The sequence below is a fragment of the Apis cerana genome, linkage group LG6 (assembly GCF_029169275.1).
Source record: "Apis cerana isolate GH-2021 linkage group LG6, AcerK_1.0, whole genome shotgun sequence".
Taxonomy (NCBI): domain Eukaryota; kingdom Metazoa; phylum Arthropoda; class Insecta; order Hymenoptera; family Apidae; genus Apis; species Apis cerana.
In genome coordinates this window covers 4,618,275-4,645,490 of record NC_083857.1, presented here as the reverse complement: position 1 = coordinate 4,645,490, position 27,216 = coordinate 4,618,275, and the positions used below count along the sequence as shown (strand labels likewise).

The 27,216-nt window shown below is 20.2% G+C and overlaps 5 protein-coding genes and 1 long non-coding RNA gene across 12 annotated transcripts; 4 read left to right on the top strand and 2 right to left on the bottom strand.

The window, feature by feature from the left end:
- Positions 1-1,543: 1,543 nt before the first annotated feature.
- LOC107993619 (solute carrier family 35 member G1) lies at positions 1,544-4,472 on the top strand. 3 transcript variants are annotated; one of them, XM_062076050.1, is made up of 3 exons: positions 1,544-1,766; positions 2,125-2,175; positions 2,285-4,472. In XM_062076050.1, exon 3 carries the CDS (start codon positions 2,319-2,321, stop codon positions 3,171-3,173), a length of 855 nt encoding a protein of 284 aa, XP_061932034.1. In that variant the 5' UTR covers positions 1,544-1,766; positions 2,125-2,175; positions 2,285-2,318; the 3' UTR covers positions 3,174-4,472. The 3 variants fall into 3 exon arrangements, with proteins under 3 accessions (XP_061932034.1, XP_016905619.1, XP_016905620.1); XM_017050130.3 differs by having other exon boundaries at positions 2,125-4,472; XM_017050131.3 differs by lacking the exon at positions 1,544-1,766 and having other exon boundaries at positions 2,032-2,175.
- Positions 4,473-5,248: 776 nt separating this feature from the next.
- LOC107993636 (transport and Golgi organization protein 2) lies at positions 5,249-6,810 on the top strand. Its single transcript, XM_017050163.3, has 4 exons — positions 5,249-5,679; positions 5,833-6,082; positions 6,265-6,480; positions 6,562-6,810. Exons 1-4 carry the CDS (start codon positions 5,538-5,540, stop codon positions 6,767-6,769), a joined length of 816 nt encoding a protein of 271 aa, XP_016905652.1. The 5' UTR covers positions 5,249-5,537; the 3' UTR covers positions 6,770-6,810.
- Positions 6,802-12,905, bottom strand: LOC107993635 (Fanconi anemia group D2 protein). The gene is made up of 16 exons (XM_062076044.1): positions 12,675-12,905; positions 12,272-12,616; positions 11,888-12,161; positions 11,396-11,755; positions 10,930-11,290; positions 10,412-10,845; positions 10,058-10,146; positions 9,799-9,973; positions 9,467-9,721; positions 9,056-9,380; positions 8,543-8,858; positions 8,261-8,467; positions 7,843-8,140; positions 7,535-7,752; positions 7,240-7,448; positions 6,802-7,159 (listed from the first exon to the last, which is right to left on the bottom strand). Exons 1-16 carry the CDS (start codon positions 12,823-12,825, stop codon positions 7,034-7,036), a joined length of 4,143 nt encoding a protein of 1,380 aa, XP_061932028.1. The 5' UTR covers positions 12,826-12,905; the 3' UTR covers positions 6,802-7,033.
- Positions 12,906-13,142: 237 nt separating this feature from the next.
- On the top strand, positions 13,143-16,385 carry LOC107993630 (vacuolar protein sorting-associated protein 33A). The gene is made up of 8 exons (XM_017050146.2): positions 13,143-13,381; positions 13,612-13,808; positions 13,935-14,416; positions 14,526-14,646; positions 14,711-14,871; positions 14,963-15,511; positions 15,589-15,711; positions 15,809-16,385. The coding sequence occupies exons 1-8, from the start codon at positions 13,277-13,279 to the stop codon at positions 15,895-15,897; spliced, it is 1,827 nt and encodes a 608-aa protein (XP_016905635.1). The 5' UTR covers positions 13,143-13,276; the 3' UTR covers positions 15,898-16,385.
- On the bottom strand, positions 14,932-17,237 carry LOC133666214 (uncharacterized). The gene is made up of 2 exons (XR_009830016.1): positions 16,893-17,237; positions 14,932-15,502 (listed from the first exon to the last, which is right to left on the bottom strand). It is a non-coding gene; the product is annotated as an uncharacterized LOC133666214 (long non-coding RNA).
- Positions 16,987-26,764, top strand: LOC107993629 (serine/threonine-protein kinase Tao). Of its 5 annotated transcripts, none has more exons than XM_062076045.1 (12): positions 16,987-17,275; positions 21,603-22,044; positions 22,204-22,552; positions 22,678-22,853; positions 22,984-23,146; positions 23,234-23,583; positions 23,702-23,947; positions 24,052-24,279; positions 24,349-24,588; positions 24,728-24,985; positions 25,208-25,464; positions 25,670-26,764. In XM_062076045.1, the coding sequence occupies exons 2-12, from the start codon at positions 21,739-21,741 to the stop codon at positions 25,788-25,790; spliced, it is 2,694 nt and encodes an 897-aa protein (XP_061932029.1). In that variant the 5' UTR covers positions 16,987-17,275; positions 21,603-21,738; the 3' UTR covers positions 25,791-26,764. The 5 variants fall into 5 exon arrangements, with proteins under 5 accessions (XP_061932029.1, XP_061932030.1, XP_061932032.1 ...); XM_062076046.1 differs by having other exon boundaries at positions 17,136-17,275; positions 21,607-22,044; XM_062076048.1 differs by lacking the exon at positions 16,987-17,275 and adding an exon at positions 20,563-21,238 and having other exon boundaries at positions 21,607-22,044.
- The last annotated feature ends 452 nt before the right edge of the window (positions 26,765-27,216 follow it).

Here is a 27,216-nt window from a genome sequence, read left to right as displayed (position 1 = left end):
TTATATATATTTAAAAATATTTAAAAATTTGTAATATGGATAGTAATAATTTTAAAAAATGTTGAACATTGAAAGAATTTTTGTTTTTTATTTGTTTTAATTTTTGAAAATTACTAGATTAAAATGCATTTTTATTTTAAATAAAAAAATATTTAACATTTTAAAATAAAATTAAAAATTATATAATTTAAAAATTATATAATTTAAAATATACAAATTGAAATTTTTGAATAAATTAATTTAAGCAAATAAATAATGTTAATGAAATTTATATGTACAAATATAATAGAAATAATTTTATATTAACTTAATAATGAAAATTAAATATTTAAAATATGGAATGTTTATAAATTTAATGTACATTTTATAAAAAAATATTTTAAAATTTATTTAAAATCTGCAATATAATGTCTAATATATGTCTAATACTTTGTACATGCATATGTACAAACATGTATAATATAAATAGTATTATAAAATGTATATTAAATACTTCTAATATTTTTTATATACTTATGTTTAATTATAATAAATAAGATAAGATAAAATGATAAATTATCAATGTATAAATAATAAATAAATTTTATACGATAAAACCAAGAAAATTAAATATATAATTTAACATACATATTATACATATTTTTATGAATATATTTCTCATGTTTTTATAATTCAATATTATATTATTATAATTTTATTTTGAAAAATAATAACGTAATAATAAAAAATGATAAAATCTACTTATTCTAATCTAATCCATCTCTATTAGATATATATATATATTTTATGAGGATAGAAGATTAATAAATCGACTCCACCCATCTTTAATTTTCCGCGAAATTCAAATAAAAATTTGTATTTTAATTTAAATATCTTGACTTTCTTTATATTTATTCTCAATATCTTTTTTTTAGCTTTAAATTACTACTTTTTTAATACTAATTTATAGATTATATTATTTAAGAAATATATATATTTATTATAAAAATCGTTTTCCTTTTTTGTTTCTTTTCTATATTATGATAAAAGATTTTAATATTTAAGTTTATATATAATATATTCATATTATATATAATATATTTATATTATTTTACATATTGTATTATTTAAAATAATATTTAATATAAAATGTTTTGTTTTTATTTATTACTAATATTATTTTAAATTATTATTATTTTGATAAACATTTTTTGATTTAAAGTTTTTAATATTTGAATGTATTGAAATATATTTATATTTAAATATAAAAAATAGTATGAAAAATTAATAATAATAAAATTAATAAAAATAACAATATTTATTAATTAATTAATTATTAAGGAATTTTTTAATTTAGTAATTTGATAAAAATAAATTTATACTATTAAGATATGCATTAATTTTTATTATTGATTGTTTAGAATAGCTCTTATTTATTTAAAACTAAACTTTTTTAAAATTTTACAGAAACATTTTAAAAGTAGTATTTATCCAAAGGTAATAATCTAAATAAAGGTATAATTTAAATTAAATACGTCCTTTTCATTGATAGTGAAATATAGATATGAGTTGCTTACTTCATGCAAGTAACAACGTGATCTTTCAATTAAAATAGAAATTGAAAAATATGACGGATATTGTCATTAACAATAAATAAAAATGTTATGAGGATTTTTAAAATAAATTAGTCTTCCAAATAATTTATAAATGTATTACATTAATTATTTGTTATACAATTTTACTAGTATTTCTATGCTGTGATTAATCATTTATTAAATCTATTGCAGGTGAGTTATAATATTTGATAACAAAATCAACTATATGTTATTATTAATTAATATTACAGATATATTTAAAAAATAAATTATTTATAAATATTCAAATTCAATTAAATTTATCAAATTATTTTTCGTGTTTATTTTATTATTATTATTATTATTTAATTATTAATAAACAAATTTATTTAATATTATATTTTTTAATATTTTTTAATAGTAAATTTTCCTTTAGTAATATTTTATTCTTGTAGTTTCTATCCCTCTATAACTATATATGTTTGTTTTATATAAATTTATTAGCTAACATATTTATCCTTTTTTCATTTTTTAAAAAATTTAAATATTTGAAATTTATTTTTTCTTTCAGACATGTCAGAACATGTTGAATTGCATCATTTACTTGATGGTGATACTGAAAGTAATACAATAATACAACAAAAAAGATTTTCCATTTTAATGTGTAAATCTTGCCCTTATCTTGGTTTAATCTTAGCAACATTATCATCATTATTTTTTTCATTATGCAGTGTTATTGTGAAAGGCTTAGTTGAAGTAAATCCAATGGAATTGGCAGCATTTCGATTTATGGGTGTATTATTACCAGCAATACCAATTGTAATATATAAAGGCGAACATCCATTTCCAAAGGGTCGTAGATTAATGCTAATATTAAGAAGTTTTGTGGGGACTACTGGTCTCATGTTAAGTTTCTATGCATTTCGGCATATGCCATTAGCTGATGCATCTGTTGTAGTATTTTCTGTTCCTGTATTTGTAGCTATATTTGCAAGAATATTTTTAAAAGAACCTTGTGGATTATTCAATGTTATTACAGTTTGTTTGACATTGATTGGTGTAATCTTAATAACACGTCCACCCCTTATCTTTGGACATACTATTGAATCACTTTCAGATGGACATGTAAAAACACAACATGCAGATTTATGGGGAGCAATAGCAGCTTTTTCAGCAACTCTTTTTGGTGCAAATGCATATATTTTATTGCGAGCTTTAAAAGGCCTTCATTTCTCAGTAATTATGACAAATTTTGGATCATTTGCCTTGATTCAGACAATAATTATATCCTGGGCTATAGGTGCATTATGCTTACCTCGATGTGGAACTGACAGACTTCTAGTTGTTGCACTTGCTCTTTTTAGTTTTGGTGGTCAAATATTATTAACATTAGCTTTACAAATGGAACAAGCAGGACCAGTTGCAATAGCAAGATCAGCAGACATAGTTTTTGCTTTTTTTTGGCAAGTTTTATTTTTTAATGAAATACCAAATCCTTATTCAGTTGGAGGAGCCATTGTAGTCACAAGTTCAGTTTTATTAACAGGTCTAAGAAAATGGGCTCTTTCATTACCAGAAACATCTAATGTTAAAAAATCTTTGGGTATTTTGATGTTATAAATTATGAATTATAAATAAGAAAAATGTACTTTTAAAATTATGTTATATTATTTTATTAAAACTCGTTTTTGTAATATTAACTTAAATTTTAGGTAGAAATAATTTTGACCTAAAATATATTTTATAAAATGAAATAAAATTTACATAATATATATAATTATATACAAATTTTCAAATTTTTTAAAATTGAATTATTTTAAATTAAGAAATTGAGAAATTTTCTTTTTTTGTTTATTATATTATATTTATTATAGTATACTTTACTTGTTATGAATTTTTTTTTCTAAATACAAGACTGTATAATTTTATGAGATATAAATTTCATGATATAATTTTCATTCATGAGATTTTGCTATATTGCTATCTTGTTATGTTCCAAGAAAGTTTTTAATAAATATTTTATATTGCTTATTATTTTATTTAAAAATATTTATTTTAATACTATTTTATTTATATTATATTTTTCTAATTATTATTTATTAGTATAAAGTGTAGTCTAAAACTCAGTATTATAAAAAAAATATTTTGATCTCTAATATAATAAAAATCTTTTTATTTATAAATTTATTATATCTCTAATAAGTTTATTAAGATTTTATAAATTTATTTGTAAGATTTTATTTAATATGATATATAATAATATTTTTATTTCACAGTATGCACAAATACAATAATATGTACACAAAAATTTTTTCTTTTATTATTTTTAAAATAATCAATTTATATGAATATAAATATAAACATGAATTAAATTTCGATTAACATTGAATTAAATGTGAATTCTAGTGTACAAATATTAAAAAATATAAATTTATTTAAAAAATTTGATTATGTTATAAATATTATATTATTTCTATATTATATGAAATAATTAATAAAATAATTGAACTTGTCAATGTTATAAAAATAAATGCATCTATTAAAAATTATCAATAAAATCATAAATATTTAATATTCATTTAATAAATCTTTATAAAATTAAATGTTATTTATATTATTATATTATATTATCTTATGTGCATATAAAATATCAGAAATTTTAAATATTAATACTTTGAATAGAATAAAGTCAAATAGGAAAAAATGCAAAACAATAAGTATGAATACATATATTATTTATTATCTTGAACTAAAATATATTAACTGAGAATTAATTAAAATTTGATGAGATATTTGACAATGAATAAATAATAAATATTTAAAAAAATCCTAATTTATAATAAATTATACATATATAAATTCTTGTACTTCTCTTTAAAGTACTGTTATGTATAATAAAAATTATATTATAAAATAAAATACGTAATTTTTTTTACTGTCAAAAAAATTTATTTTCAAAAATATTATTTTTAAATAGATTATATATTATATAATTTATAAGAAATACATTCTTCAAAGAATTAAATAAACATTTTTTTTTTAATTAGTATATAAAATTGATTGATTAAAATTTTTTTGTATGTAAATTTGTATGTAAATTTATTTATTTTTGCATTATAAATATGATGATTATGAATATTATATGTGTTGATATTTATATATCAAATGTATAAATATTTAATTTATCTAAATTATATTAATTATAATCTAGAGATTTTAATAGTGATATGTATTCTTGTAAAATATTTAAATATATTGTGATATAATAATTATTTTTATTTAAATATAAATATTTAAAATATAATAATAAAATAAATATCTAATAAATATAATAATAGAAAACCATGATAACGTAACAAATAAGCAATATATCAATAATTAAGATTTCTTATAAAATCATATACAAATATTGACATGATAAAAAAGAGATAAGCATAATAGCTTTGTGCATATTTACATATGTAAATATACGTAATGTCTAAATTTTTGTTACATTATTTTTATAAGTGCGTAAATTCCTATATATATATAAAACAATTTTAAATATGTATATGTATTATACATTTATTATATATTTTATTAATTTTAAAAAATAATTTCAAAAATATAAAACATTAAATAATAAAATGTAATATTATTATATATTACTTTACTATATATACACATTATATAACATATAAATATAATTACAGTTAAAAAATATATTAATTTTTTTGTTTATTCTATAAAATTATATATTAATACTGAAAATATATATATAATTTTGATTTCCTATTTATCATATAATATATCAGATGTTTAGAATATCTTAACTTATCTTTAATTATCAATGAAAAAATATTATAGAACATTATCATAATTTATGATTGAAAAATGTACACATAACAATCTTATCAATAACATATAATGTACAGCATATAAAAGTGGTAAAAAACAAAAGATATAAGTAGATATTGTGAAACATTGAAGCAATTTGCCACAACTATGTGTATTTTATTTATTTACCGTAATCCTAATGCTAATTCTGAATCATATCGATTGATTTTGGTTGCAAATCGCGATGAATATTTTAAACGTGCAGCATTACCAGCTCATTATTGGAAAAATCATCCAGTATGTTTAGGAGGTAAGTTAAAAACTACTTTTAAAATTAATTTATAATTTTTTATTAATATAGTAAATTTATAATAAATTCTTTTTTTTTAATATTATATTGTTACATATTATTATATGTTAATAAATAATAAATATAAATTTATTTTAATTTATATTTTATTAGGTATTGATATGGAATCTGGAAAAGAAGGTGGAACTTGGTTAGGAGTATCATTAACAGGAAAAGCTGGTGTTGTTTTAAATTTATCTAGTTTAGAGAAAAGTTCAACAAATATACCAAAACAAGGACGAGGATTTTTAGTATCTAATTTTATTATATCAAAACATTCTGCAACGTCATATTTAGACCAATTACATAAAGAAAATAAAGAAGTTCAATATAATCCTTTTCTTTTGGTTTTACTAAATTTACAGTATGTAAATGAACTAAAAAAAAATCTATAATTAAAATTCATTATATACATATATATATGTATATATATTCATATATATATATGTATATATGTATATATATGTATATAATAAATTTTAATTATAGATTTTTTACAAAATTTTTTAATATTATTTAAATTTTTAATATTACTTAAATGTTTAGAAATGCTGATGTTAAATATATTAGTAATTCTCGAACTTCAAAAGGACCCACTTCAGCAGAAGATAATATCCTAGGTTTTAGTAATGGCTATGGTATCTTATACAAAAAAGTTGAAGCAGGAAAAGAAATTTTCAAAAATATTATTAAAAATGTTAAGGTATCAAAACAGACAATACTTATTGAAGAACTCTTGACATTTATGAAATCAAAAAAAAGGTTTGCATAATTTGTTAAACAATTATAATTATTAAATAAAATTATATTTTTATTAATGTATCATTTACTATATATTTACAGATATTTACCAGATGCTGAATTGCAAAAATCTTATCCTACTAAATATAAAGAATATAGTTCAATTTTTGTATCAACTGATTGGGGATATTGTACAAGAACTCATTCTATATTGTTGGTTAATGGAAATAATGAAATAACATTTATTGAAGAAACACTTATGCCAGATTTAACATGGAAACGACAAATATTTAATAACAGATTAATGTGAAAATTGATAGTAATGATAAAAATAAATTTAAATAGTATTTATACACAAGTATTTATTTAATTATATTATTATATTTAATATAATGTGTATAAATTTTTAGAGTTGTATAAAAAAATATAAATTTTTCATAAAAAATTTAAAATATATGTTTAAAAATATTATTTTATAAAATTCATATATTTAGTACAATTTTTTTTATATTATTTTATATATTTATTATATATTATATATTATATATTTATTTTATATTATAAAGAAAAAAAATTATGATACATTATCTTCATCAGGAAGATCATCATTAGAATCACTCTCTAATATATCTGATGACATATTAGTTGCATCATCAATTATATTAGAATTTGGTACAGAACTTTCTTCAGATGATAAATTCTAAAAATATGAAATATACATTAAATACACATAAAATTTATATTTATATTTTTAAAAAACAATTTTAAAAATTCATTAACCTGAGAAAAAATTTCTTGACCTTCTAAATTTTTATTAACCAGATTACCCATCCAAAATGCAGTTGGACTATTATTAAGAACTAACATTCCTTTTACACTGTAAATCAATCTTTCTAATATAGATTTTGCTACAGGAATATATTTTGTTAATGTAAGATCTTTTTTTTCTGCACTATCACAACAAATTGTGTGTAAATATCGTGTACCTCCTAAAATACAAATTCTATGTATAATTTATACTATATATTTCTATTTTATTATTATCAATATTTAATAAAAAAATTAAAATTTATACCTTGCATCATTTTCAATATTTTAGTTACATCTTCTGTTTGGTATTTTAAATTATGTTCTAAAATTGGCATTCCAAGATTTAAAAAAAACTTTAGCAAAATAGGCATATTTTTTAAAAATATCAATATATTATTTTTAGTTGTTAATGTTTTACATATTTGAACTAGCTTTTGCACGTTTTCTGCAACTTCATACCATATTTCTATTCTTTTAGAATCTCTAATAAAACAAAATTAATTAATTATTAAGATATTTATTTTATGTAAAATAATATTTATTTATAAGTAATTGTAAATAAAAATTATATACCTTTCAGTTATTGGCAATGCTATTTTTATACCATTAATTAATCCATCAAACATTTTTTTAAATAAAAAATGAAAATTACTTCTTGTAATTGAGGGTATTCTATTTAAATTATTTTGAGCTTTTTCCAACTTTGAAATTTCGTTTGGTAACCAATCCAAAATTGTAGTAACTGTTTGTAATGGGAGTGGTTCATTATTAATCCAATTATTTAATAATTCAATTACAGCTGATTTATATTGAATACTAGTATGATTATCTTCTGGCCATTGAAGACATAAAAACCCAAATGCCATTTTTGCTAAAAGATATCATTAATAATTATTTTCATTTTAATATAAATTAAATATTCTATTATACTCTAATATAATATTGAAATAAATATTTAATATAAATTATAAGTTGAGTAAATGTTGCTTACCATATTTTTCTTTATTTTGATTAGTATAAGATTCAGAATGTTTCATTAATGATTGGCACATATTAATTAATGAAATTGATAATGATATTTGTGTAGTTATATCACATAAAGATTCGAAATATTTACAAGATTCTGTAACAAGTTCTTTGCAAGACTTTAATGTAATATTGTTTTCATCAACTTGACTTGCTAAAATTCGTAAACCATCTAAATAGAAATATTTAAATTATTAAAATATATTATGAATTATAATATGACTAATATAAATATATAATAGTATACCTCGTAATAATATGTTATAAGTAACACTTTCAAATCCTTTCCAATTAAAAATTTTTGTTAAAAGACATAATAATAATCGAACAGCTTCTTTGCTTTGATAATCATTCTGTTCTCTCAAAATATCCACAATATCTCGTAATTTTGTACAAATTTTTGGTAATAATTCAATTAAATCCTTTATAAATTTTTCATTAGCATCATGCTCAAAGATCCCAAGAAGTTCTTGAACAATAAAACATACTTGTTTTACAGATATATTGTGTTCAATAGATTGTGATGTATCCATTTCCATTTTTAAATCTAACAAATATACTATCTACAAAATGTCATAGAAGCAATCATAAAAATAAATATAAAAAAACTTAAATATAAAAAATAATATGTTTATAATATATTATACATTATTATTATATATAATTTTTCAATAATATTAAAAATATTAATTCAATGTTTAATTTTTTATTATTTTAAAATAAATAAATATCAAATTATAAAATAAATATAATTAAATACCGTTGCATCAAACTTTCTAAAATAAATTGGATTTTTAGAACATATCAGAGAACCTAATTCCCAATCTTTAAGGCTAAGACATTTTTCTTTAACTTTTTTTTTTCCTTTTTTTCCTTTTTTGCCAATTTTTTTATCTATTCTTATAAATGGTGGTAATGGAAATTGATAAAAATAACATGGAGGTGGTTGATATTTTATATCACATAAAGAAAATAATGTATTCAATTCACTTTGTAAGGCTATTAAATTATCTAATCGTTGTAATACTTGTTTTTGTAACAAAGAATCTTTTTGTGTGACAAAACCATTGATTACTTCACGAAACCTAAAATAATTTATATAATTTATATATTTATTTATATTATATAAATTAATGTTTTATTTCTATTTATTATTTGATTTTTAATTTACCAATTAATACAACATATTACTAAATCTATTACGAAATTTTCTGTTATTTCAAGATCTGGCATTAATATTGCACATCCTAAGAGAGAATCTATGGCACTCAAATCTTCATTTTCATTAAGTCTGATATAACAAGTTCTAAGAAGTTTAAAAGAAATTGGTACAATTGCTCCGTATTTTTTATCTTCAAAAGTTAAAACACATTTTTGTGGTTCATCTTCTGATTTATTTAATCCAAATTTAGGTACTAAATCTCCTCTAGATATAACATATAATATAAAAGTCTTGTGAATTATATATATATATATATATATAGAATTGTATATATTCTATACCTGTAATTTGTTTTATCAATCATATTTTTATTAATAAATTCCTCTTCAATATGATCTGTAAGTCTTTTTATAAATTTTTTATTAATATTTTGTGTTTGTAAAATAACATAAGTCAATTGATCATAAAATAAAGCTTGGGATCTTGAACAATTTTTTACATTATTTAATACTGTTTCTATAAAAATAAAAAGAAATTAATATATTTAATATTTATAATGATCAAAAAACATATATTACATAAATACTTCATAGTTCTTACTAAATAAATTATAAGCTCCATCAGATTCTGTTTTTTGCATTAAATGTTTTATTGCCATTACTGCCCCTAAAACACCTTTAGATTTTGTGCTGAAATATAATTATACAAAAATAAAATTGATATTAAAAAACTATATTTGTGTGATATATGTATCAAAAATATATTAACATATCAAAAAGCGAAAAATAAAAAATAGTAGTAAGATATATAATATTTGATAGTAAATAATACTAAGATAATAAAAATTAATATATATATCTTAAAAAAATCTAATGTTTGATAACAATTTTGCAAAAAATTTTAAAATCCGAGTTTTCTTTTTGTAATATTCATTTTTAATGTATTAATACATACAGTGGTTTGAAATTAGATAATTGTTTTTGCAGCAAAATAAATAAGTCATCACGTAAAGAATCAGTTATAGAATTAGAGTTTGTACATAAATGTTGCAATAAATCATTTAATGTACCAACTTCTTTTAAATTTAAATTATCCATTTTTTCGAGTAAAATACGAAGATGATTGCAATGTGGTGTTAAAAACTGTCTATCTTCTTCTTTTGTAACCATTTTGCAAAGAAATGTTAAAGTATTTTTAATTGTTTGATCACTATCTCCCATAAGAAATATAATTCTTTCTAATATCTCTCGTTGTTTGAACACATTTTCTTTATGACATTTAAATTGTAAACGCAACCAATCAATGGAAAAATCAACATATACACGTTCATCTGTCTTTAACAAATTGCTCGATATTTGTAATGCAATTGGTTGTAACTCTTGTACAATCTATAAAAAAAATATTTTTTATAAAAAAATATTTAAATTCTTTGATCAAAAACCATATCTTTATATTTTTTATGTAATACAAACTTGTTTATAATTATTATATAACAAATTTAATAAACTTGTTCTATAAAATCCAGATCGTATATGTTGTTTAAATATAGTTTCAACAGTTTTTTTTTTTGTTTCTGCCATTAAATATATAAGAAGAAGAAGAATAATATCTAATGGCTTTGGATCTTTAATAATATTCTTTATAACTATTACAGTTGTATTTACTATATTTTTTGAAAGAAGCATATTCATTTTTAATGTATTAACAATATCTAATTGATTTTGATAACATTCTTCAATTTTTTCTCCAATAAGTGGTTGTATATCAATATCACGTAATATTTTTAATGTTTTTTCAAAAATTTCTAAATTTGTATAATCTTCTAAAACAAATCTATAAAAATCATTAATATTATTATAAAAGAAAGATAGAAATTGTATTTTTAGAATACTCTTTAACTTAATATTAATTACTTAATAATAAAGCAATAAAACATACTTTATAATAGCTGATATTGCATTTACTTTAATATTTGTTTTCAATAAATTTAGTGTTTTTTCCTTATATTCATTTAAATATTCTTTTCCAAGATTTAAATTAGTCATACAATTCAATATTAAACTTATTAATTCAGAATTCTCTTCCAAAATTCTATTTAAAATTTCAGCAATAGTTTGATGTTGCTTATCAATTATAATATCAGGTAAGAACATAATGAGTTCACTTTGAAACCATGAAGGACATGATTCTAAAAGTTGTTCTATGTTGCTAATAAAAGCATCAGAATTAGTTATAACATCTAGAAAACGAAACTGTTGTAATAATGGAAAAGCCCAAGATACTGATTCATTAGAATCTCTAAAATATAATTAAAAGAATTATAAAAATATATTTATAATAATTATAAATTTAATTAAAAATTTTAAAAACTATCATATTGTTATAAAACACACACTATAATATATTATTATAAAATATATATATACATACGCTATAAGGACAGCTTCATTAAGTTTTGATAAAAGACTGTTATATATTTCTGGATGTAATTCTGAAACTTGTAATAAAATTTTTATAAGAGATGAACTATATAAGATATTTGATATTTCACCATCAATAAATAATTCCATATCAATTAAAGCATTTTTAAAATTTTGTTCATTTTCAAAATATTTTTCCATTAGAGTAATTAATTCAATTTTTTTATACTTTTTTAAATTAAGTAATTCTTTCATATTTTTTTGAACTATTATGACATCTTTACCTATAATAATTTAATAATAATATTATATTAATTAAATATATTTTAAAATTGATATAAAAAATATTGATTATGAATAAAATTTAAAGCATGAATATTTGATTAATACTTACAAAGTATATGTGGAGCATCTGAATTTAATTTGATGCCTGATTCATACAAAAATTCAATAAATTTACAATTTATAGTAGAATTTGTATTAACATTTTTTTCCAATATGATTGAAACATTTGATAAATTTGTATGTTTATTAGTTTCATATTCATTTCGTATAGTGCTACAATCATCTCGTCTTTTCTTTAAAATTGTAGATTCTGCCAAAGGAAAACCTAAATCATCGTCACTATCATATTTTGATGTATTATGATTTGACGATTTTCGTTTACGTGATTTTTCATTTAATTTTTTCTTATGTATTTCATGTAAAAATATATCGTCATTTGATGATTTGTTTTCATCTATAAATATTTAATTTAATAATTTTTTTAATTTTAAAATACTTATATATGAACTTACTTTGTGTTGAAAAAACTTTTCCGGCTAATAATGTACTATTATTTTTTGGTTCAATTAAAGATCTGGTTTCATATATATCACTTGTTGAAGATACTTGACTACTTATTAAATTTTTATGTAAACTTTTAAATTTTAATTTTCTTTTATCCATTATCTATCATAACCATACGTACAATCATACGTTCTTTTGCGCGAGAAAATAACGAAGTATGAAATTTAAACATTTATATATAAATACTTTCAAACTATAAAACTAAAAAGAACTAGTACAGTTTCTAGTATTTCTTAAAAAAATTTTTCTTAAAAAAGAAAATAAAATATTTGATAATTTATAAATAATATAAATTAATAAAGTTGTTCAAATATAATTATAAATAATAAAATATTAAACAATCTATATATAAAATTTATTCATACTATTTTTATATATAAAATATTTGTATTTAATATAATATTGGTAATACTGATAATTAAATATCATTCATAATAAAATATAAATAAATATCGATAAATCATGTTGAAATTAAACTATTAATTTGAGATATCAAAGTAACAAAAAGTATTATATGTTTAATATATAATTATATGTAAATTATAAAAATATGTCATCAGCTCATTTATCAACTGGACGTCTAAATGTAGGAATAATACAGAAACAAGCAAGAAAACAATTACTTTGCTTACTTGAAAAGTGTGATGGCACAAAGGTATTAATAATAACCTTTATTATATATATTGTTCCTATAACTAATGAATTTATAAATATATAATTTTAAAAATTTGTTTATAATTTAATTTAAAATATAATTTAAAATATAGTAATAATTATAGTAAAATAGTATAATTATAGTATTTCTTAATTAATTATTTATGTATTTTTTTATATTGTAAACAAATATACAATATACTAAAAATATTTTTAATAATATTTTAATAGGCAATTATATGGGATCAATCTCTTGCAGGACCAATTGGTCTTGTTGCAAAATATAGTTTGCTTGAAGAACATGATGTTGTTAAAATGTATCCTTTATGTGGTGGATGTTTAACAATACCATCAAATATTGTTAATATAATATTTATAACAAGACCGCAATTAGGTCTTATGGACTTAATTGCTGAAAATGTTCATGGGTATATATAAATTGAAAAAGATTATATGTAGTTTTTCATTTAATAATTAATATTAATATTTAATATAAATTAAAATATTAAAATTATTTATTATTATATGAAATTTATGTAATAATTAATTTCTAGTGAAGAAGGAAAAAGACCACGCAAAGAATTTCATTTATTCTTTGTACCAAGAAAAAGTCTTCTTTGTCAAAAAAAACTTCAAAATCGAGGTGTTTTTGGCAGTTTTACATTAATAGAAGAATTTAAATGTGATTTATTTCCTTTTGATAATGATCTTCTTTCTATGGAATTAAGTGGATCATTTAAGGAGTTTCATTTAGAAAATGACCCTACTTGTTTATATCAAGTAGCACAAGCTATTCATAGTTTACAAAAATTATATGGAAAAATACCTAAAGTTACTGGCAAAGGACCTGCTGCTAATAAAGTTTGGGAATTATTAGAAAGATTAAATAGAGAAGAAGAGGATAATAAAACATCTGTTCAATCATTTACTATAGAACATTTATTATTATTAGATCGTTCTGTAGATTTGCTTTCACCTTTAGTTACACAATTAACATATGAAGGATTAATAGATGAAATTTTTGGAATAAAATATAGTTGAGTTTTTTAAATTTTATATTTTATAATAATTTAAATAATAATAATTTTTTAAAAATAATTTTATTTTCATTTTTATATCAGTTTATTCAAATATTATAATTTTAGATACTGTACAGCTACCAGCAAGAAAATTTCATGATTCTCAAGATTCTCCAACAACAATGACACTTAATGAAAAAGAACAAATTATACTTAATTCTGGAGAGGAATTATTTGGAGAAATCAGGTAATTTTATTTATATTTTTAAATTTTAATATTATTTTGTTATATAGAATTTTTTAAATTATAGAGATAAAAATTTTAATGGAGTAGGACCTGTTCTAAGTAAAAAAGCTAAAGTTATTTCATTACAATTTGATGAAAGACATGGAGATAAAAGTGTACAAGAAATTAAACAATTTGTAGCACGCTTACCACATATGTTAGCTACTAAGCAATCATTAGCAAAACGTAATGTTCTTTTATATAATAATATTAATATTATCATTACAATCAAATAAATATCACTAATTTCATAAATACATTTTTATTTCTTTCTTAGATACAACAATAGCAGAAATGATAAAAGAAGTTACAGATTCCAGTAGTTTTTTAGAATCATTACAAGTTGAACAAGAGTTATTAAATTGTATAGATACAGATAAACCAAATACTTATATAGAAGATATGATAGTACAACAACAACCACTTTTAAAAGTTTTACGACTACTTTGTATACAATCTTTAACGAATTCTGGACTTAAACCAAAATTATTAGACTATTATAAAAGAGAAATAATACAAACATATGGATATCAAAATTTACCAACTATATTAAATTTAGAAAAAGCTGGATTACTAAAACAACAACAATCTACACGCAAATATACAGTATTACGAAAAGCATTAAGACTTACTGTTGAAGATGAAAGTGAAATTACGCCAAAAGATATTAGTTATGTTCATTCTATATATGCACCATTAAGTGTTCGATTAGCAGAACAACTTGTACAACCCAATGGTTGGCAAGGTTTGAATGATGTAATGGGATTATTACCTGGTCCTACTATTAGTAGTGTACCATATAGTCATATACCATCATCTACAAGAAGTAAGAAATATGTATTATTTTTTTTTATCAACATATTTTCAATTATGTAAGTAATTTATTGTAATTTATTTTTTTAGGAAATTCTATTACTAGTGAAGATTCTAATTCAGAACCACCAAAATTAGTAATGGTTTTTTTTATTGGAGGATGTACATTTGCAGAAATTTCTGCTTTAAGATTTTTATCTCAACAAGAGGATTGTAAGTAATATTAATATTTTATTATGTTATTAAAATTTTATAATTAATTTTTCATTTATTTATACAATATTTTGATTAAAATTGATTCTATTTTCAGTGAATGTAGAATTTGTTGTCTGCACTACAAAATTAATAAATGGAAATACGTTCTTAATGTCATTAATGGAAAATCTAGAAAGTATATGATTTAAGAAAATTAAATGTTATTTTGTGTGATATATCTATTTTATACATAATATTTACATATATTTTCTTAAAAATATGTGTAAACTCTTTCTCTTTATTAAATATATTAGAAAAAAACTGTATAATACATATATAGATGTGAGAAAGCCTTAAATGTTTATACTTTATTTTTGAGTTTGCATAAGCATTTCAATTACATATATAAACATATATTACATATTATATACATATATATGTATTATATAAAATAGAAATTATATAATTTATCAAAAAAATCATTTTTTCTAATCATATTTACAATATAAATTAAATATAATTAAATATAATTACTAAATATTAAGTTAAATATATAACATATAAATAAATAATAATAATATATAAATAATAAATATAATATAAGTTAAATATATGTAAACATAGTATATGTATTGTATAGTAATATATTATAAATACATATTATATATATTATTAAATTATATTATATTATATATATGTAAATTAATAATTTTCATATTGCAGATTAGATAAAATTAAATTTATTTCAATGCAAAATTATAAAATTTTTTAAAAAGTTATAAACTTATAAAGTTTTTATAAATTAATTTGAAAATCTTATTTATATAAAAGAATTATATTTATATGATAATTAATTTTATCAAAAATAATTTTATTTTCATATATATTTATATTATTTTTAAAATTATATAAAATTTATCAATAATTTTATATAAAAATTATATAATAAACTAATTATAAAACATTTTTATTAAATACATTTTTTTATGTATCTAAAATCTAAAAATATTAAATTAATTTTAAATAAAATTTTTTCTATGTTATTATATTCTAATGTCATTATATAATCTATTGTTTTTATTTTATATTTTAATTTGGTAATTTAATGTACAATTGTTTTTGATAATATTCAATATTATTATTTTCAAAGCATTTTATTAAAATTAAATGAAATTGGTAAAGAAGTAACTCGTAGTTACCGATAATATTTTTTAGTTTAATATTTGACCAACATAGAGCGCCACTCATCATTGACGGAGAATTCGCCTGCTGTAGAATACACCCAGGCCAGACGAAAAGGCGTCAAAAAGTTTGCGAATTCTCGTGTGTGGCCGATAGTGGGTGCCGTATTGTTGCGTTGCCGCGGATTGTCGCGTCTCGCGCGTGTGTGCGTACGTGCGTGACACGTACGAGGCGTGTACTTTTCCGGGGTGCGGTGCATTTGCACAACGAAAAATTGTGTTCCTCGGATCTTAATATGCTCGAAGGATCGGCCAAGTTCAGGAAAAAGAGGTGCTCCGCCTGAAGAGAGTGTTCGAAGCTGCGCGCATGCTTCTGTGCCCGCTCCTTCGCCATTTTGGAGGTGAATATCATTTTTTTCCTTGTTGCCGAAGTTTTGGATAAATTTTAGTTGATATACTAGGATCTAACTATAATATTGTACACTCGATCCAAACACGGCAAGTGTTTTCGGCTACAACGACAATGTCCCTTTACTGCATTTACGGAACCAATCTGACGCGATTGCTACGAGTCAGAGACCCAACCCTCCTTACGCCCGCATTTCTCCTGCGAATTTTACTCGACCGCCTTTTTTACTTATGAATTCCAATTCTATAATTATTTTTTATTTTCTCGTAAAAATACTTGTTTAAAAGTTTTAAATACTAGTGATACATTCGCTTTGATTCTTTTTATAAAGAAGACTATGTTCCATTTAAAAACATATGATATTTATTCAAGTCAGATGAGTTTCTACCTAAAGAACTATCGATAAGTCTCTTTGCTATCGATATTATCGATAGTTTCTTGATAGTTTTTGAAAAAATATGATATATGATGAAAATTTAGTAACATAAATATATTTTATAATATTATATTTGATTTTTGTATTTTATTTTATTTTATATTTTTATATTTTTATATACGTATAATGTTTTATTTTATTATTTTCCAATTATGATTTAAAAATGTTAACATATCAATATTCTTAAATTTTTAAATACTAGTGATAAATTTTAATCTTGATTTTTTTTTCTAATATTAATATTCTAGTGAAAAAAATATTTTTTCATTTTTTATTCACATAGTCAATACATACAAATAGTTAAAATTGCATTCTCTAGCATGCATCTAAAATAAAATAACAATATATATATATTAATATTGTATATATAATAATTTTTTATCTATCTTTTTTGTATCTTTCAATAGAGTAAAATCTATATCTGTTGAGATATTTGATTTTTCTAAATATTGCCTTTTATACCAGATATTAATATAAATACTTTTACTTTTTTTTTTTATTAGAAAATCTTTAAAAAAAAAAAAATTAAATTAGAATTATTTTGTTTTTTGCAGATATTCAGATGATTACTATTGACATTTGCAGGGATTGTTTTTTATTTAATATAATTAAGTTTAAGAAAATTGATATTTGCAAATTGTCATAAATTAATTTTTCTTATTTTGTTTTTAATAGTAATTTTATGTTTGTCTGTTTCATATATTCCACAATAATTGATGTGATATTGTGATATATATTGTTTAATATTTGTTTTCTTTCTTCATCAAATATTTCCAAAATATTCTTTTAAAATTTCTTTCTTTAATTATAAGTGATACAAAAATTTTTTTTAATTGCAGCCTGTTGTGATAATTTTCTTTTAAAAAATTTTAATTTTATTTAGAGTTTTATATTCTAATATATATGTATATTATATATGTATAATATATATGTATATTAACATATATGTAATATATACATATATAATTTGTATGATTTTATTTCGAAATCAAGATTATTTTGTTCTGATTTGTAATATTATTTTTAAAAAATTGTGATATTATTTTTAAAAAATTTAATGCATCTTGTATCACAAAATTTAGCATCTATATATAATATAGAAATTATTTAATTTTTAATATTTTTTATCATTTTACAATTATAATACAAATTATTTTTTAGATATTTCATTTTATAAAAATTTTTATCAATGAATTTGCAATTGTTTCTGAAATGTGATACATAATATATTTTCAAAAGTGCAGATATCAATTCAAAATTTATATTTAAAGTGATAAATAAAAGATTTTTTGATAAATAAAAGATTTCATTTCTTTGAAATTGCACAAATATATATTTTATTGTTTGTAATATTATATGTAATTTTTCTATAATAGAAAAATATATTACTTTAAAATATTTATCTCTTAATGAAAATTTTGAAATAAAGTACAAGATTATATTTTAATAAGATTTTTAAAATCTTTATCATTTGCAATACTAAATAATTGAAAATTAGCAACAATCATTAACTTTGAAATATCAATATATTTTTTTTAGATTATTATATAATTTTTTTAAATATTATATAATAATTTTTTAAAATATTTTTTTAAATATTATATAATATTTTTTTTAAATTTATTGATTTTATATTTTAAATTGTTATTATTGTTTCTTAATAAATAAATATATATATATATATATATATAAATAATTTGAATTATAATGATAATAATTGTATTGATAAAAAATATTGATAAAAAAATTATATATATGACCAAAAAAAACTATTTATATACTTTTCAAACAAAATAATCTTTTTATAATTGAACTAAACAACAAATGCATAAAATTTTCATCCAAATCAATTAATATTATTCTAATAATAAAAATATAAACACTTAAATGTACAGAATAAAATCGAAAATCGCTTTTTGATGAATATTATTATTAATATATCTTATTTGAATATATAAATATAATAATATGAAAGATATTTTTTTTTATTTGTCATTATTATTGTTATTATAGAGCTCAGATAAAAAAGTTTAAAAAAATAATTTCTACTTTCTTTGCATTTTTGAAATTCTGATTTTTCTAACACAATACCTAATAAATTAATTTCTTCCTATAAAAATTCAAGTCAATTTAAAAGATAAAAATATAAATTTGATTCAATTATAAAAAAATTATTTTTTTATAATTTTATATAACATAAAATAAAAATAAGGAATATATGAATATTTTCTTTGAATATTATGTTAAGTCTAAAATAGATTAGATTAAAAAAAAAGATTAATTAATTTGAATTAATATATTAAAAGACATGTTAAATAGTAAAATGAAGAATTAACACTAATAATTACAAAATATCTATAAATATAATAACATAATAGAAAGAAAAATCTATTGATTATTTCTAAATAATATGTAATATATTTTTGTAAAATAATTTTATATGATTATTTAGATTAAATATATTTCCATTTTATATTTCTTCTGATAAAGTATTTTATCAATTTTTTATCTTTAAATTTGTCAAAAATTTATTTAAAAATTTTATATATGAAATAAGAATTATTTTTATTGTCATATCTTAATTGGTATAAATTAATAAATATTCATTTTCTTTTTATTTTTTTGTTATTTTAATAATAAGTTAAAATAAAAAATAAATAAGTTAAAAATATCACATTATATAATGTATATTATATTGTTCTATTTTAAAGTAAATATTTAAAAGATAGAACTTTTTCTTATTTCTGTAAAATATCTTTTCATATTTAAATATGTAAAAAAAATGAAAATATACTCAATATTTGTGAAAATAAGTGAGTGAAAGTGAAATAAATAAGAATTAGGAATAATCTATAATGTTCAATTAATAAAAAAAATAATCATATAAGTATAAATAAATATCATATTTATTTATTTTAAAATTCACCAACTTTACAATAGCTGTCAAATCAAAACTCAATATGCCATAACCTCAAAAGCCACGTGTCTTTAAAATTATAAATTAATGATAAAAGATAATAATATGTTATATTAAAAATAAAGTTTAAATTTAATAATACATTTTGTATAATTTTTAATATACTTAATAAAATATATTAAAATAATTAAAATAATTAATTTCTATGTCCTAAAATTCATCTACAATCCACTTTATCTTTCGATAATTTTAAGATTTTTTTTTAAGAACTATCGAAAATATCGATAGTTGTAAAAAGTTATCGATAATGATTTTGATAATGTTAGCTATCGATAATATCGATGGTGCTATCGATAGTTCTCCACCTCTATTTCCACGGATAGAATGGTGTGTTTCGTATTGAAGACCTCGTGATAAGTGTCAAGTCTCATTTTAATCATATAAAAATACATTTGTAGTGAAAAGAAATCTTTATTTATACTTTGTATACTATAAATTTATATATTTATATTTGTTAAATATTGTTTATTGTTGAGTTTATTAAAAATTTGTTGCTGTTAATGTGTTATAAAAAATTAAATTAAGGGAAATATGAAATTAAGGTATGTGAATTATAATGTATCAAAATATAATATTATATATTATATGTATTATTATATTTAATTAAATATAATTTATACTATATAGAATTGTATAGAAGATTGTTCTGAATTTGTTTTTGATAAAAAACATTAACTATGCTTTATTTTTTATTTGTTTTGTATTTTATTTATTATATTATTTTATTATATTATATTTATTATATTATTTATTTATTATACTTTATAACACATTTATATATTTTAATGTTAAATAAAGTTAAAGATAGTATAAATAAATTAATATATTTAAATTTAAAATAATATAAGATAAAATAGTAAATTTTTTATTAATTGTCAAAGAAATTAAGAATGTTTTTTTCCACAGATAGAATGTTAAATTTTGGAATGGACTGACAGAGAATTAAGCAAAATTATAAAATTTAGAATAGAAGATTGAAAGATAAGAAGACGTCAAAACTCTGAAATAGGCCTTGGCTTTATATAATTATTAATACTTTACTATGCCAGCTGTTCCAAGGCCTGGTAGCCTTAAGGACCCAGAGATTGCTGAATTATTTGAAAAAAATGATCCGGAGAAAATATTTGAAGATTTACGTGAAATTGGGCATGGTAGTTTTGGGGCTGTTTATTATGCACGATGTTTGGTTACCAAAGAAATTGTTGCAATCAAAAAAATGTCATATTTGGGAAAACAAACTGTTGAAAAATGGCAGGATATCTTGAAAGAAATTCGTTTTCTTAGACAACTTAATCATCCTAATACAATAGAGTATAAGGGTTGTTATCTCAGGGACCACACTGCCTGGGTAATTTTTAAAATTATTTTAATAAATAAATTTTTAAATAATAATTTTAATTATTTATGGTATATTATATATTATATTATTTGTGTATTATATTATTTTTTAAGTTGTTAATAATGAATTATATAAATTAATATAATATTATATATAAATTAATTATAGTTGGTAATGGAATATTGCCTTGGTTCTGCATCAGACATTATTGAAGTTCATAAGAGACCATTAAAAGAAGATGAAATAGCTGCAATTTGTGAAGGTGTATTACGTGGTTTACATTATCTTCATTCTCTTGGAAGAATTCATCGAGATGTAAAAGCAGGAAATATTTTACTTACTGAAAATGGTACAGTAAAATTAGCAGATTTTGGATCTGCAAGCATAAAATGTCCAGCAAATAGCTTTGTAGGAACTCCTTATTGGATGGCACCAGAAGTCATATTAGCTATGGATGAAGGACAATATGATGGAAAAGTGGATGTATGGTCTTTAGGGATAACGTGTATTGAATTAGGTATTAAATTACTTCAATTTTAACTTTTTTTTATTAATTTATTTTTGAATTTTTTATTTATTTTTTATTTAAAAAATAAATTATTTAGAATTATAGTAAAATATTTATTAAATCATTTATTTTAGCTGAGCGCAAACCACCTTATTTTAATATGAATGCTATGAGTGCTTTGTATCATATTGCTCAAAATGATACACCAACTTTAAATTCTCCAGACTGGTCAGATGTTTTTCGTCACTTTGTTGAAGTGTGTTTAACTAAAAGTCCAACTGAAAGGCCAGCCTCTGGTAAACTGTTATCAGTGAGTTTTTATTACTAAAATTTTTATTTTATTTGCAACAATATATGAATTTTTTGCTCATTTATTATTTATATAAATAGATATACTATAGTTTAGTTAGTTGTTTTCTTATAGGCTTTCAATTTTACAGCATCAATTTGTCACCAGAACACGTTCTCCGCAAGTTCTAATAGACTTAATTCAGAGAACAAAAGCTGCTGTTAGAGAACTGGATAATTTAAATTATCGAAAAATGAAAAAAATTTTAATGATCGATGCTTGTGAGACTGAAAGTACAGTTGGTGATGCTGATGGTATGAGAAATTTTCAAAAACTTTAAATTATAATAATTGTTTATATTTTAATTTGATTCAATTTTATTTATGTTTTTATTCTTATAGATACTCCCGATGAACAAACAGGTGGTGATAGTAGCAAGAGTAATTCAATTACCTCAGAGCATTCAATTCATTCAATGGGCGTTTCTGCAAGCTCTCAAAGTTCCTCCACCAATAGCCTGCCACTGCCAAATGCTGATGCAAATGATTATTCTACAGGATCTGTACGAAATAGACATAAAATATCAGCAGGCGGTGTTACTGCCAATCTTCTTGAACATGGTGCCAATAATTTTGCGACAATTAGGACAACATCAATTGTAACTAAACAACAAAAAGAACATATGCAAGAAGAAATGCATGAACAAATGAGTGGATATAAACGAATGAGACGTGAACATCAAGGTGCTTTGGTAAGTGTTATTAATTTATTAATATACTTAATTTATTTAAATTTTTTAAATTTATATTCTATTTAGATAATTAAAATTCATATTTTTATTGGATAATATATTTAATTTATTTAAATAGGTAAAATTAGAAGAACGTTGTAAAATGGAAATGGAATCCCATAAACAATTATTAGACAAAGAATATGAAACCCTTTTACAACAATTTAGCAAAGAATTAGAAAAGCTTCAATTAAGACATTTGCAAGAATTAGAACGTAAGCTTAAACAAAATCAAAATGCTGAAAAGAAACTTCACAAAGAAATTACAAGTAGACAAGAAGCAGATCGAAAAGCATTAGAAGCACAACAAAAGAAAGATTATAAGGTGAAATAATAAATATAATGATAATTATTATTTTATGTTTAAAAAATTACAAAAAATTATCTTTGTCTTCTTTATAGTTTTTGATAATTTAGTAATTTTTTAAGGTTTACAAAGAAAGATGGAAAAAAGAGTTATCTCAAGATGAAGTTACACCGAAGCGGCAACGAGATGCTACACTTCAAAGTCATAAAGATAATTTACGACAAATGGAAGCACAAGAAGAACAACGGCTTGCAAGAGGACAAAGGGAATATCTTGATCTCGAAATTCGTAAATTCCGTAGAAAAAAGCTACTTGTTTTCCATAGTTTGGAACAAGAATTACTTCGAGAAGTTAGTATAATATTCTTTTTTTCCATTATAGAATGTTTTTCTTATTTAAATATATTTTTTTTTATGTAGGAATTAAATAAAAGACAACAACAATTAGAGCAAGCACATAATATGTTACTAAGACATCATGAAAAAACACAAGAATTAGAATATAGACAACAAAGAGCAGTTCATGCTTTGAGAGAAGATCAAGTTCATCGACAACATGCTACAGAACTTTCTAATCAACAGGATTATATGCAAAGAGCAGAACGTGATTTACGTAAAAAACATGCATTGGAACTCAAACAACAACCTAAGAGTCTCAAAGTGAGTAATATATTTTAGTTTTTTAAAATAATAATGTATATTTTATTGAAACAATAAAAAATGACAGTTAAAAAATATTAAAAAATATAAAAAGATAAAAAATATGAAGATTAAAAAATTTTAAATATATACATTTTAGCAAAAAGAAATGCAAATTCGAAAACAATTTAGAGAAACATGTAAAATACAAACACGACAATATAAGGCATTAAAAGCTCAAATATTACAAACAACAGCTAAAGAAGAACAAAAAGCTGTTATAAAAAAATTAAAAGAGGAACAAAGAAGAAAATTAGCTTTATTGGGTGATCAATATGAACAAAGTATTGCTGAAATGCTCCAAAAACAAAGTATACGTTTAGATGAATCACAAGAAGTTGAATGTCATAATCTTAAGGTAAGATTTAAAAATTACAAGATTTAAAAAATTTTTTCTTTAAATATTTAATATTATTTAATAAGTTTTTAAAAATATTTTATTTAATAAAAAGAATTTATTATGATTATACATGGATTTACATTAATATTAAAATTTGATTTAAATAATACTTAAAGTAAATTTGATACTATAATTATTAAGATTAATTTAATATTTTATATAATAATTATTTTTTTATAGGAAAGATTAAATTATGAATTAGAAATGTTAATGGCGTATCAATCTAAAAATAAAATGCAAGCTGAAGCGCAAAGAAACAGAGAACGTCGTGAGTTAGAAGATCGAGTATCAGTTAGAAGAGCATTGCTTGAACAAAAAATGGAACTTGAAACTCAGGAATTTCTTCGTGAACGTAGTGAGCGAATACGTTTATTACATGAAAGACAGGAACGTGAATTACAACAATTTGATGAGGAAAGTGCAAGAATAGGATTCAGGTATGTAATTTATATTATAGGTTTATTAGAATAAATTTCATAAATATTAATGAAAGAAGAAAATATTTCAATTGTTTCCTTTTGTATTTCTACATTTTAAAGCATTATGTTAAACATTCATCGTCATTTTATAAAATATAAAAATAGATTTAAGAATTTAAAAAAAAAATATTGTAGATATATACATTTTTTCAAATTATTGCAGTGCTCTGGCGATAGCTGAGGCATCAAAAGAATCTTATCCAGACGATGAAAGCCTTAGTGGCTCAATGTTAAGTCTGGCTCACAGTAATAGTTCTACATCCTTCCCCCCTAATAGTCTTTAATTTTAATCATATTAATAGAATATGTATGTATGTACGTTTGCCTGTAGTGAATGTATAACGAGCCTACCTTTGTTTAATTCAATGATTTACATATATAGTAAAAGTTGGCTCGTTATATGCATCGACCCAAACCTAAGAGAAAGGTTTGTTAGGGTTGGGAATGTGTATTGGACTGAAATTAATGTAACAGCATATTTTTTAATTATCAAAATATGTCAATGTGATCTATCTGGAAAGAGAGCTTCATATTGAAGAAGAACTTAGATGCTTTTTGCAACGTTGTAATATTTATTAATCATATCCAAATACTTTGTGAACTAAATAGGATTAAAAAAGAAAAAAATCTTTTAAGTATCAATCTCATCTACTATGAAAAGTAAATTTTAATGTTCTTGGGCTTGAAGTAAGCCAACTATCATAGCATACAGAAAATTTTATATGCGACAGAAAATGTTTAGAGACATTTATTTATCAATATCTTGCAATTATAATAATAAAAAAAAAATAGTATAATCATAATGCTCGAATTATTATACATTTGATTTTGATTAATTGAAGATTTGAAATAAGAATAAAACAAGAATAATATTTTCGGTAAGATTTTAACTTATCAAAGGTCTCTAGTATTAAATAATCTTACTGATAAATACATGTGTTGACCTTTGAAAACTTATTTCAAGCTTTCAATAATACTTAGTCTGATTTAATTGAGTGATTTATTTATTTAATTGCATTTTTAATGCAATTAGGATATTTACAAAGTGACAAACTGAAAAAATTTAGTTACAATATTTTATGTTATAGTTATAATAACATTCATGATATATAATATTTGTTATTTTAACGAGAGAGATTAATTTCTAAAATTGAAAGACATTTTTTTACTATTTTATACAATTTGTTTTACATTACTAAGAAGAAATGTCAATATCAAAAATTAAATTGATAATAAAATTATTGTTGAATTACCAAAATATGACAGTGTCCATTTCAAATTCCTTTCAATATTGAAATGTATCTTTTTGATTTTAATTTAATATTATTAAGTATGAAGTCTTAATGCGATTATTTGTAATTATTTAAATGATTACGTTAATTTTTTTATTGAATATATATTTTTTAAATTATCATGTTATCATTCATTTGTCATAAGAAATAGGAAACCATTTTATACAATGGGAAATACCTAAACAATTTAAGCAATAATTTATTATTTGATTTTTAAGATAAAAAATAATGTATGTAAGAAATATTTGATATTATATTTAGATATTTTATAATTATAGTATGCTCAATTACATATTTTAAAATCATAATAATGTTACTGAATGTATTGTTGGTGAATTAATATAATTTTGTATTAATATTTTTAAATATTTATAAAATAGTGATAATTAACATTTAAATATTTTATTAATATATTAAG